A 13,683-nucleotide genomic window follows, 5' to 3' on the forward strand; every position below is an offset into this window, starting at 1 on the left:
GCACTGCAAAGCATAGCACTTCTATAGCAAACATGAAGTTGGCATATACCATTTTGAATTTCCAGCATGAGCTTGCATTAACACTGGCTGTATCAAAACAGTGTTTCATATCAGCCTGGGATGGGATCTTTTTGTTTTCAAAGATCACATACAAAAGATGTAGAAAGGAGGCAGGTTCATACAGAGAAGTGACAGTATTCAGTATGTTTTACTCGCCTCTAAAAGTATTTATCTGAAACATTTATCTGTTCTTAAAAAAGTTCGCATTACTTCGTGTTTCTAAAGGAAAAAGTGATTAGATCTTGTTTATTTTTCTGGTAGATAGTAATTAAAAATGTTTTGCATAAATGTGCCTGTTTGTTTCTCTTCCCTTCTCTCAATGTGTGGTTTCTGCTTTGATCATGGTTGCACAGCTGCCTATTTACACTTATAAAGATTTAAGGCGTATTTTGAAATATGTAGAATTCTTTTTCAAGTAAGGATTGGGAGAGGAAATAAAGATGGGCAATGAAAAAGAGGGGCATGATGAGGAGGAAAGCACTTGGTGTTATGAATCAGCATTGCCTGACTTCGATAAACTGGGCTGAGAGCAGCTGTAGGGATTGTCACTGAGAGAGAGAGGAGCAGACGTTGGGAGAAGAAAGCTTCACCAAAACAGCCCGACTTTGCCCTGTATCTCCTCCTGACCTCTTGTGGGCTGAGGCTTAGGCATTTCCTGAGCTACAGCTGGGTGCCTTGGATCGATTTTACTTTCTTCTTGCTGTTCTTCATATGTTTGTCTTCCATGGGCTTGTTTGATTGCTTTTGAACAAGTAAGCAGGAGATGGCTGGAGGTGAGAATGGTTGAAATGGGGTTCGTGGAAGGGAAGAGATGGGAGAAAAGCTTTTCCAAATTCACAAGAAGGGGTGGAGGAAAGGACGTGTCTGCACTATGTTACTGTCAGGTTGTTCTTTGAGTAGGATTGATAATAAATGGAGACGTAATAAAAATTGGAAGACAAGTCCTTTTGTCAGTGAAGCGTTTGGAAAACAAAATTGTTTACTTTGCTAATTCAGGGTTCTGATACCACAATTCAGAAGGGGGAACCAGCCAACTTGGGCGTATGCATACTGAGTATTATGTTGACATTCTCCTACTCTTCCTGGTTTGTTTTTACACTTGTAGAAAAAAAATAATTTGTAATGCTTAAGGAAGCGACATTATAAAATTTAATATTTGGGTATCATTTGATGTTGAGTGCATCTTTAAAAGAAAAATCCTTTCTGGTAGTCAGAAAAAGAAAAGAATAAAGAAAATAAATCTTGACTGTGAATGCTTTTTTTTCCCCCTCAAAGAACCTATACCTGCTTTGATTATATATTCTGAGTTCATTTTTTTCCGAGACCTGATTAAAATAGTTGTCATTTAAAAAGAAGGCAAATAGTACCTGTTGTAGGAGTATGTAACTTGGAGTTGTTAGGTATATTCTCTGAAGCTCTTGAATACATCACTTAAGCTTGTAGCTTAAGTGAATTAAAGCCTTGTGTCTTCTATGTTCATAACAACCAACATCATCTGTTGGTCAGTTTTTGCTTCCTGTAAATAGGCAATATTGTGCTTTCCTTGTAGTCTTGTCTGCTTAGGTGTCTATAGGTGCAGTGCATCCTTTCTTTCTCCAGCAAGGGTGACTGGAATAAATGGGTGGTGGTTAGGAAGAGCGCAGAGGCTCCTGTCTTGCTGTGCTCATCTTACATGCAGTTGGGATGTGTTTGTGTTGTATGCATGTACACAGAAACTATATTCTCACAAGGTAGCAGCAGAAGTGATTTAGTGAATCATAGTTTTTTCTTACTTACACTCATGTTGTTTGACTTCCTGTGAACTCTGGAGTGAGGTGGTGTTTTGGGAGAGCCTGGGGAGCGTGAAGCCTGCTCTAGGATTCAGGCAGCGAAGGATGGGATCTCCTTCTGGTCCTGCTGTCAGGGGTCATGCTGTGGTCTTCGTGTTGTTTCAGGCTGCGTCATCTTGTCTGATCTATATTGGTTTTACTTCCAGTCTAATCCTTAAAATTAACAAACAAATGAACCATTAATGTTTTGGTAATAGGTTGTTATAATGCATTCTGCTACATGGTAAGCTATTGAACTTCTCAAGCTTCTGAGTTTTCCTACACCATCTTGTCATGACTAAGTCTTAGTGATTCTTAGCATAGCAATCAATACCTTAATGATGATACCATAGCATGTTTTTGATCCTTTTTTAAATTAAAAAAGTATAATTACATTATGATGATACAGAATTCTGACTCATCCTCATCTTAGGCTCTATTAACTATGCATTTTTTAACTTGGTTTCATCAGACTGGCAGATGGGGCCAGTCCTTTAATAGGGGATTGTTGTTGCCACCAGTTGACTGTGCACTGCGAACTAACAGGATGCTAGAAGAGCTTACTGAAGGGTAAAACTATTGAGTGTTGCTTAAAATGGGTGTTAAAAACCAGTAGCTAGCCAAACCCTAACATTCTGGACATGAACCGTCCACATCACGCTCTAGGGTGACGTTGGACAGAGGAAGTTAGTTTTAAAGCTCTCATTTTTCAGGTATTTGTCTTGATTATATATATTAACAGTGAACTACCTTCAGGCATAGTAAAAAGACATTCAACTTCCACGCTCTCTGAAATAGCAGGGACAAACCCCAATATTCATTAAGCAAAGTAATTTTTTTTTTTCTCTCCCTTGGAATACATTAGTAGTGGAACTTCATGGGTTTGCCTGAAGCTTTAGTAGGTATTTCTCATCCCTTTGGAAAAAGAATTTGAGAATTTGATCAGCCTTTCTAAAGACAAAATGGCAAAGGCAAGTTAAAATTCTGTAATGAGACAGACCATGATAGAACAGGTTAGGGATTTTTATATAGTCTTTTTAGTGTCAGACTAGCACTAAAAATCATGAGTGTGTCATTGATCTTCCTTGCATTTCCCAGTAGTAAGCGTTTTTGAAAGAAGTAAATATTCTAATTTCCAAATGAAAGTATAAAAGTCAGTGGTCAACTAATCAGAAAATAAGTGATTTCATTTGATGATGAGTAGGTATGTCATCTCTCTGAAGAGCCATCTCCCTTTTCTTTATGCAATAACTGAGGAAAATGAGTTTCCTCTAAGTGCTGTGCTCAGGGGAGGCTGCAGGAGCACTCTTTCAGCCTCCACTAGCTTAGAGGAAGACCCTTTGTTAGCCACAAAAATATGCTTGCCTCAAGTTACACTGTAAGTGCTTGTGGAGACAAGTCATGGGTATACCAAGAAAATTGGTGGGTGAAATTAAGTATTACTGCAAGATCACAGCTGTTAGCATGGATTCTGTCAACAGAATTGACTGTTGATGTCTGCACCTGTGTTTAAATCCACTATGTTTATTGAATAGCTTAAACAACTTTCCTATGTGGAAATTACTAAATTGGTTACATTTCTCACTTCTGAAACTTGTACCTTTTATTTCTTGTTCTCTGTCAGCAGCTGCAGGTTGCAATGAATTTATAGCCCACAAGTAAAGCTGATTATCAGCCAGTCATTTAGAAACCGGTTTACTCTTTTGAATTTGAGTGTAACCGATAGAAAGCGACCCTTTAGCTGATCGTTTAAAGGAGAGTAAGATACAGAAGGTGGGGTCTCACCAACCCCTTTTGCCTGATTTGTTTAAAATTCTAGTAAGTAATAAATAAAGTATCACCATATTCCATAAGACCATGTTTGTGTTCTTTGGCTTCTGCATCAAGTCTCGTTTGATACATCCCTTTGGAAAGAGACCTATGCACACTTTGGTAAATGCGAGGTGAGCATTTTGGTTCTAGCCTGTAGATTGCGGCATAAGTTTATTTAATCCTCATAAACAAGGAGAATGACACCTGGAAAATACTTGGGCTGCCGGTACATAAAACCAGATATTGCATGGAATGGTGTTTTCATGGTGTCTGATACTGGTTCCTTTTAAACTTACTGATTTAACTGCTTGCAAATGTTGTATACTTTTTTTTTTTTAATGAAGAGTTATGTTAAAAACATGGATTTTTTGTTAAGGCTTAGTGAATATTTAAAAAATATGACTTGCTTGTTTCTCACCTCCAAAATATAGACTTAAGGCCTTTAGTAAATTTTAACTGCATTTGTATACTTTTGTTTGGTTTTGCTCCAGTGTAGTTTAGATGCTAGTCCTGGCTCCTTTCCAGGAGGAAGTTGGCTGAAAGCAGCATTAAGGAAGCTAGGCTTTGGGGAACAAGTAGGAAAGCAAAATCTGTAGAAAGGAGCTTTAACGATAAACATATGTGTCCTTCAGCATGTGTTGTTTTTGTAAATGCCTGGTGATTCTTACTTGAACTACAGTGAAATGATTGGATTGCACTTTATTGAAAAGAGAAAGAGAATTCTTCCAATCTAGTGCATAAACAAACTGACTTCACAGTTGTTCTTTATTTTAGCTGGTTAATCTGATTCTTCCCTGTGTTTTGTTAGCTAAGGGGGTGGTCCTTCAAGTATATGTGCATGTAACTTGGTATGCTGAACCTCAGATACAAAGATATTTTCCAAACCGATGTCTGAGAGAACAAAGGAACAAAGGCAGTTCCCTGTTAAAGGTTTTTGCTGTAGTCCGTCAGCATTTTCTCTTGTGGCTCTGAAGAGCTCTCAGCCATCTTTTGTACAAAGGCACTGTATCCAGTTCTTTTCTCTCTGAAGGGAGGTCTCTCTGGTTTCCTGAAGGTTGTTAGATTCCTGTGTCAGATTTGAAACTTGTTTGATAAAGGAGACCATCTTTAGATGAACAGGAGGTAGTGTCTGCAGAAGCACCCTGGTTTGTCTTCCCAGATAGCATACTGGGACAGTGCTTGACAGATTGCAAACCACACTGGGCTTCAGAGGTAACACAAAACCTGGAGTTTTTCTTGGAAATAAATAGGATTCAGTGCAACTTGGTCAGTGATTGGAATGTTACTCATACGACTTTGAGCAACGGCTTTAACCTTTAGTGGATCACTACAACACTTCGAATGACGTACCTCCTTAAAATGCCTTTTGTGTTAGATTGTTATGTTGCATATGTGAACTTGCACCTTCAAGTTTCTTCTTTGAGATGTTTTGTGGCCATCAGAACCCTAACATGCTAGAGTCTGAAGGTGACTTAAAGGATGTGTATTTATTAAATGATACTATTGAAAGCTTTCTGATAGCTTAAGATTTACACAATATACAATGTTAGAGTGCTTTGTTCTTTGTATCAGAAAGATTTGGAGGGCTAGTGAATGTTAAGTGAAATAGAAGCTGGTGAGTGCTAGCCGTAATATTCCTTATCATTGTCAGGTGATACTACAAGAAAAATCAGGAATATGAGAGTAAATTGGGACTTTTCCCCCAGACTTCAGCAGAAATCAATTACATGAATTTGTAGTGTAAAAGATATAAAAGAAACATAGTGAAACCATGTTTGAGCCCTAAATTAGAATTTCTAGCATGTCAGGAACCATGATAACGGGCTGATTCACCAGCTGCCTCTCCTGCCTATGTCACTGACTGAGTCAGTTTAGTTTATTCTTCAGGTATTAGAAGGCTATTAACTGTTTTTGAAGCAAGCAGGAGACCAGGTCTGAGGAATGCCATATAACTGGCTTGAAAACCACTTGACACAGTTTCATCCCCAATTATGTGAGGCTTATGTAGAATAGTATGAGGATTGTTTCCTGTATTCTAGAAGTTCCCATTTCTTTCTCTTTTCACAAAAAGTAGAAAGATTAGAGAACATATATACAGTAGTGTTTGTGTAAGGCTTGCAGTTATTTTATTTTGTCATGAAATAAGACAGTAATTTGGATAATCAGGATACCTGTAGCTTGAATACAGATTTTCCTTAGAAAAATGCAGAATATGGGTATTAAGCTAATTCAGTGTTTACAGTGTAATACCTTTTTTTTTTTAAAGACTTTTTTATGGAAAAACAAATGTTTTCTGTCTGGCAAGTGCAAAACTATGTGGTGGTAAAATTTATGGGCTTACTGTAAAGTGCTACTTTGGGATTCTCAAGGAAAGGGATTTATATCATTGTCTTTACTATGGGATGCTGCAGTCTACCTTCAGCTTGCCTTACTTAAAATATTTCCAGTGCTGCTCCACTGCAGTACTCCTTTGAGTAACTAAAAAATCTAAACACAGAATTGTGCATCCTCTAGGTGATAAAGTGCTGTGATCAGTAGCTAATTAAAGATACTAAATGTAAAGTTGGGATACTGAATTTTATGTATTTTAATTGGTATATATAAACTGCACATTGTGTGTATGTTTGTGTAATGTAAATATAAACATTAATTGTCTTTGCAGTAGCTTAAGTACGCAGCAGGCAGCTCTGTGCCTTGCCTGATGACTGACCAGATGGGTGAGAATTGCTTGGTAGTTCTGCTGTTTTGCTTACTGGAAACTGCCCCAGTATAGAAAGTCTTTAGTAGTTAAGGTTTACCCCCCTCATCTTCTTAAAGATCAGCATTTTCAGACTCAGCCTTCACACACTTATTTAGGAGGTATCTACCTGGTCTTAGGCAGGCAGATGTGAATGAACTCTGCTGGCAAACCAGGAGCAGTGCAGTTGTGGCATGGAGCCAGAATGAGTGTACCTGGTTTGGAGCTGCATGGTGCCTCCTCAGTTCCCTGTCCTCTCCTGCACATGGTGAAGGCAGTGGACCCCTGCCTGCTTCTCTCCAGACCTGAACATCTGTGGTGGTGTCCCTGGTAGTGGGCTGGGAGCAGCGTTTGTGTTGGAAGTCTGACTGATCAGCAGGTTCTGGAGCAAGAGCCCTCTGTGGAAAAAGCAATAATTAAAAATGAGTTAACTCTGGTTTTGATCGCACATTAGTAATAATTAATAATGGCTTGATCATCCTTATGGTGCTCTCGATGATTTGGCACACTTCCCAACCAATGTAGGTTACCTTTTATATTCTTCAAATGTAACTTGAATTTCAGCATCTGAAGAATGCTGTGAATAATCAGGAGACCAATTCTCTTTGCATAGTTGGAAAACTGGCTCAGGTGAGCTGAGCAGAGGACATCATTAACTAGGGGCTTCCAGTCTGAGCTGGTTAGCTGCAGGGATGGAGAGCTGCTTAGATCTGGTTGGTGTTGGGACTTGGGGAGTGGAGTCTTGGCTTGAGCTGCTTCCATACGCAGCACAGGAGGGCTCCATGCAGAGCAACTGCATGAGTGTGAGTGCTTCAGGGTGAGCAGAGTGGAAGCAGCAGAGGTGCCTACGCAGGAAGAGGATGATGGCAAAGGCTGTGACCTAGCTAAGGTTTTGGGACAGCCACTGTGGAGTATCTGTCAGCTGGCTGTCCTTGTTACTGCTACAAATAGCTGAGCACACGACCATGATTTCCCAGTAATGAAGAGTAGCAAAGCGAAGGACACTTCATAACTGAAGTACAGAGCATTGTTGCTGTAAAGGAAGGGATGCCAAAAGGGAGACACTGCTGCAGGCCTGCAGAAGTATCACTGGTTAAATAATAACCAGTTTTTAAAAGAAGCATTTGTTTAGGAAGGCCTTGATAAAACTCTGTCAAAAAATACAAAGAAAAGATTAAAGGTTTAATGATAGTGGCTTTCTTTGCAGAATGCTGTGATAAGCAAAATCACATCCCTGAAGCAGGGAGGCGTTAAACTACAGGCTCATACATATTTTCCTGTTTCCTGGAGCTGGTGTTACCCAGTGACAGGATCTGCTGTCGTTCATACTGAATTGATTCTCATTGGCATAATTAAAGGCAGAAGGACTAATTTCAACAACTAGATAGCTCTGACTTCTCTTTTCCAGAGAACTTCACTAGTTCTCCGAATACATTCTAATGAAACCTGGAGCTGCTTTTAGGAACAGTGGTGCTGTTAGACTCACTGTTCTGATTTAACTGCTGTCTTGCATGGGGTTTTTCTGACCATGCTTTTTCTTAGTGTTCTTAACATAATTGGCTTCTGCAAACATTCACAGTAGTGTTTTCTAATGCATAGTGATGAATGAATGTTGGCAAGATTCTGGATTTCTGTCTGTCACCCCAACCCCTGCTTTGAGTATCTTAATGTGGAGAATCAGCCTCATAACTGATAAGCCAGACTCGCCTTGGATTTTTCACCTTAAGTCTTCCTAGTTACTTTGTAAAAAGATAAAACTTGTTGTATACTTTCTCTTCCTGTTTCTGTCTCATAGGGAATTACTCAAAATCACTGCTTCTCTAATATTTCTATGTAAGATTCTTAGAATGGATGAGTCCTAAAACCTGCTGCATCTGGCATTCATTTCTGCTGTGTTGTTAAGGTTGGGCCATTTCTGCCAGCTGTTATTTTTGGAATAGTTGCATCACTTATCATATTTTAGGCAGTTTAAAGCCTTTAAGGAAATAATCAGTCTTAAGTGAGATGTATGAGTTACCTTTATCATAATTCAAAGTGAAACAGCAATAATTTATCCTTTCATAGTAATAGATGGTAAAGGATATTGACTGAGTGAAATATTAATGCATGTGTTAAGCTTAAGGTTTTGAAACCTCTAGCAATTCTTACTCTGTTCTTGTGTAAAAGATGCTGCTAGTATTAGACGGGATTTTTCAAAGATTGTCTTTGAAAGATTGTGTTGGTTTGGGGACTTTTGTGAAACATTGATATGCCTGAGCTTTCCTGTCTAACAGTGACAGAACCAGCAGGGACCTTTCTGATGCTTACATTGGGACCTTACCTGTGATTTGTATCCCTGCAGCTGAAGATTTCTGGCAAAATGTTGTTACTGCTTCCAGGATGAATGTTGAGCATGTGGAAGCTGGAAATCTCTTCACAGTCCTCTAGGAGAGCTCTTAGGTGTTACGCTGCTGGTGGACAGGAAGTGGGGAGATTGACAATCTCTGTTGGCCTCTAGTGTTCCTCTTGTTGCCTTAAGATGTTCAGTGTGTTTTCCTTTCAATATGACATGAAAATAAAATACTTCAGGATTTGATACACAGAAAATGTTAATGGTAGCATTGTATCAGAAAGCTTCTTTAGCAACCAGTCAGTCTATATACTGTGCACAGTATGTAGATACATGCACAGTGTGTTGAGATGGAGTTACTTTTTTCCAGTTGAAATTCTGCTTTAACTAGATTCTACTGAAGGATCTTGGGAAAGGATTTTTTTCCCATAGCTCAGTGTCTTTAGTCTCTTAGCAGTTACTGTATTGGCTGTACTGTGGAGCTGTTTGTGACAACCATTGAGCAATTCAGTCTTTTGAGGAAGTCAGTAAAGGTCAGAATAAATAGTTGCCAGCAGCACCTCTTCAGCTCTTCAGAGCTGGTTTTGAAAAGTTTAACGTTTTGCAAGGCAGCTGGCTCTTACTTTAAGGTGCATCTGGAGTTTCTCTAGGTTGGGCCAGGGGAGAATTGAGCTCTGAATCACTGTAGATCAAAGCCTCTTAGATTTCCAGTTGAGGGGTTCATTAGAAAATACCTCCAGGGGCTGCTGCTCTTTCTTCTCTAGTGATCAGTGAATCTGTTAGGGCTGCATTACCCTGTAACACTGGTCAAGAAGTGGCAGCAGATTATGATCAGTCCCTGTTAACCTCCTTGTTCCTGGACCCATGGTTTCCCTGACTGTCTGCTTGGAGCTCCCTTCTGCTCTAGTAGCACCTCTCACTCTTCCTCCTGACTCCTCTCAAACTGCAGGCTTGGCCACATGCTGGCAGTAGGATCAGAGGACAATTGGTGTAAGGGTGACCTGGAGGTAAAGTGAGGAAGAGAAGGGAGTTGGCAGTGTGAGGCCTTAAGGTAAGACATTCGGGAGCTGTAGTAGATTCATGAATGTAAATTCTTGGTGACTTCCCTGCGCACTGACTAGAGGATCTTGTGCTTTGGTGTAGATTAGAAATGTGGTGCCCCTGCTCCTCTGTCCTGCCACTGTAGGGATTAATGGAAGGTGAGCAGTGGTTGGTCTGAAGTGTTTTCTTGTACTGCTTCAGTGCCCTTCAGGGAAGTAGTTGACTCTTTCTATATCTGTTTTTCTATGGTTTCTGTGTCATTATTAGTTTATTAAGATGTTTAAAAATAAGCTTTTATTTCTATTTATTTTTGTAACGGGAAGTCTGAGCTGATCCTGGATCCTGTGGTATTTCTGTACTGCAGAAATGAGCTCTGTGAGTATACTTACTTTGTGGATTAGCAGCATACTTGCATGTTATTTCTATGATATTGTGTTGCTGTTGATGCTTGCATTGCTTCTGGCAGCCTGACAGTTCTGGAGAAATACATGATCTCAATGTCAGTTCATGCAGATTGTATATTTTTTCTTCCTTTGTTCGGGGCAGCAGGTTTACTGAAAATAAAGGTATTAAAGACAACTATTGCATCCTCTTCTTTTTGTCGTGGCAGGTGGCGACAGACAAGGTTGCAGGAAAGCTGAGCTCTACTCTCTCATGGGTGAAGAACACCGTCTCGCACACCGTCAGTCAAATGGCCAGTCAGGTGGCAAGTCCATCTGCCTCATTACACACTACATCCTCCTCTACCACTCTGTCTACACCCGTGCTATCGCCATCCTCACCAACACAGCTGAGTCCAGACGACTTAGAGTTACTGGCTAAACTTGAGGAACAGAACAGGTGAATGGAGACCTTTTTGATCTTCCAAGAACAGAAATGAGACTAAAATTGGCTTATTGTGGTTTCAGCAGAGAGGCTGTTAAAGGAGGGCTAGTAGGTAAAATTTCATGGCACAACATTGCAATTTCAAGGCCATGAGGTTTAAGAACTTGTGTTCTTGTGCAGTAGTTCTGTTTTTGTGGAACTCTGAAAGGTGGTGTTCTCTCCTGGTTTTACAGGAGTGCTTACAGCTGCCTCTAATCTGAAGAAATTGCACTGGGGCCATATGATTTTCAGTATCCAATTTAAAATAGAGTGTCTCAGGGATGAGACTTTAATATAACCTCCTTGCCTTCTTAGATCAAAATTATAATTTCTATTAGCTTTTTGAAATTTTAGATTTCTGAATTCCTTTTTCTCTTCTTCCCAGAACCCATACTTATTTGTGCTTTTGAGGCAAGACTTATAAGTCATCTGGCCTCTTGCAAAATTAGGTTATGTTTGACAAGTATGTTTCAGTAGTTCATGAGAGGTTGACTCTAAAGGAGAACTTGAGCTCCAGATAGGTTTTAGATCTGGCAGACAGCTGCAGGGCTTGGCTACCTGCTGAAGATCACTGTCCCTTGTGCTGTAGTGAAGTGCAGAGTTTGGTAGTTTAGCTCAAACCAGCTTGTGTTCCAGTTTTGGTGGTGTGCTGGACTTTGCACTGGGGCAGTTTAGGAACTCTAGTTGTTTTTTGGTTTTGACTCTGCTGATTCAGTTATGAGGGCAGTAACTTTCAGTAAAGAAAAAGAGTAACTGGGAGGAGGAGGAGCTAATGCCATGCTGTCACCTGGCATCATCTTCTCTCATGTTCATGTTCTGCAGCTTAATAGCAATACATCTTACAGAGAATTTGTTGCATCTGTCTGGTTCTTGACTGAGAATGGAAGGCAGCTTCTTGAACAACCTCATCCTCTTCCCCTTGTGGTTTATGAGATTTTCTCTCCTTTGAAGATGAACTGTATGTAATTTTTGCTGTGCAAATGAAAATTTATCTGAAGAAAAAAATGTTAGAGTGCTTTTAAGAAAGCTAATTTGCATTCAATCTGAGGCATTTCACTCTGTTCATGACTAAGTGACTAACTTTTATTTGAAAAGCAGTAGTACCTGTTCTTTGGACCGCTTATCTCTGTTGGAGCTTAATGTCTTTACTTCCAGAGTCATCTTGTTAAGCCTTGCAGTTAGCCTAGCTTGCTTATTGAAAGAAGAATGAGAGCTTGGGTTTGCTAGGCTTTCTTTTTCAAGTCAGCTTTCTTCATTTAATAAGTAAGCTAGAAAATCTTGTCTGGTTTTATTAAATTTTAGCCAGACCTGTTGTTCAATCCCACAATAGTCTTGTGTGAATTCTAATTAGAGGCTATCCTATCAAGTGTACCTTCTCTCATGAGATTTTACACTTTAATACAGAAATCTGATGCTCTTATGCTGTATGCACTGCAGTTTCAGAACAGTTTGAATCTGCATTTTAGCACAGTAGCACTTTGTTGACAAGGAATTGTACTCTGAACACAGGGAACTATTCTTTCTGCCTGCTGGAGGAATTGCTGGTGATGGATATTTTTAAAGGTTTCTTTCTCATTGCTGGCTTCTATGTCAATAAGGAGAACATGAATTAGTTGAACAGCTAGAAATGGAAAGAGCTCTAATTGTATCAAGCTATGTCTTAGAAGGCATTCTGTAATCCAATTGTACTGAAAGTTTCCTCAGAATAATGTGCTAGCTCGGTCCAGAGTCCTGGCAGAACTGCTTGGCATTAGTAAATCATTTATAAAGTTTTAAGTGAAAGAAAACATTGACTAAACACCACAGAACTCACTTCTTGCTGTATAAAGAACTTCCTGTTTTCAAATCGAAGGATAATGAGTTTATCCAGGTAAGGTCAAATTACAGAAACTTAGAGTAACTTCTGTAGAAAGCTGTGAAAAATGAAACTTGTTTTTGTAAATGTAATGATTCTTCTGTGCTTGCTTTTCCTCTGTGGCTACTTTAAATTTATCTTTAGGCACCATCTCGGCTTGAGAGGAGGAGTTCAGACTGCAAACTTTCAATATGGATCAGTACAAGCCAGGTTTCTAAACATTGAAAATGGATTTTTTTTCTGAAAACAATATTTTCTGCATTCCATTAATATGGACTAAGTGAAAATTGGTCTTGAAAAAACTAGTTGTTTGGTTTTTTTCCCAGAGGCATTACTATTTAGCCCTTTTCCAAACAAAATACTACTTTTTATAGAGCGGAGACTGTACTTGTCTTCGTTAATTAAATGGCTTTTTTTCTATAACTTACATGAACACCAGTGGGTGAAAGCTTGGAACAGGGAAAGCTGATTTAAATATCTCTATCATAGCAGATAGCTTAAAAATTGGTATGTGTGCTGAGATTCATGTACAATCTTGGGCAAAATCTAACTTGGGTTATAATTTATCAAGTATCTAAAGCCTAACCTGACACTGCTGAAATGCTGGGGGCAAAGGAGGGGAAGGTTAACTTTTGTGCAGGTGCATTGATAAATTGTTCAACCAGAACACTGGGATTTACAGACATGGGAATTTTTGGAATTTAAAGCACAATGAAATGCTTGATATAACCAAACACTTTTTCAAGTTAGTCTGAACTCTTGCTCTTGCCAAACATGTGGTTTAAAAAGGTCTTCCCGTTGTTCTGGGGGCTTGCTACTAGTTGAGGATAAAAACCATACCTTTTTGCCCAGAATCCCTGGCTTCTGGCAAAATTGATGGCCGCAGTAAGCAGCTAATAGGGAAGTCTGTTCAGCAGCTTGTCCAGCTCCTGGCATGCCTTTAAGTACACCTTGCTGCCCGAGAAGCCCGGCAGTTCTCGCAGCTGAGCTCTGCACTTTATTACACATTCATTCACTGTACTACCCACTTCTGTTGCCTGATCCTCATTCTTTAGCTGTGAGATATGTTTATAAAACACCATGTTGAGTTATGCACAGTGTCAGCAAATGTCAGGTGTTTTAAAATTGCTCCAGATTTTAATGATTCTGTCTGTATTTACATTGTCAATTAAAAAAG

General features: G+C 39.5%; 1 protein-coding gene across 2 annotated transcripts in view; it reads left to right on the plus strand.

The window, feature by feature from the left end:
- The first annotated feature begins 10,153 nt into the window (after positions 1-10,153).
- The window catches only part of EVI5 (ecotropic viral integration site 5), a 64,483-nt gene continuing 60,953 nt past the window's right edge, over positions 10,154-13,683 (plus strand). The window contains exons 1-2 of one of the 2 annotated variants that reach the window (XM_010013950.1): positions 10,154-10,162; positions 10,398-10,627. In XM_010013950.1, the coding sequence (XP_010012252.1) occupies positions 10,154-10,162; positions 10,398-10,627 (239 nt within the window). Of the gene's footprint in view, positions 10,163-10,397; positions 10,628-13,683 lie in introns of those variants that run through there. The other variant, XM_010013949.1, reaches the window with a different exon arrangement.

This window comes from Nestor notabilis, unplaced genomic scaffold, assembly GCF_000696875.1.
Source record: "Nestor notabilis isolate BGI_N333 unplaced genomic scaffold, ASM69687v1 scaffold22454, whole genome shotgun sequence".
Lineage (NCBI taxonomy): Eukaryota > Metazoa > Chordata > Aves > Psittaciformes > Psittacidae > Nestor > Nestor notabilis.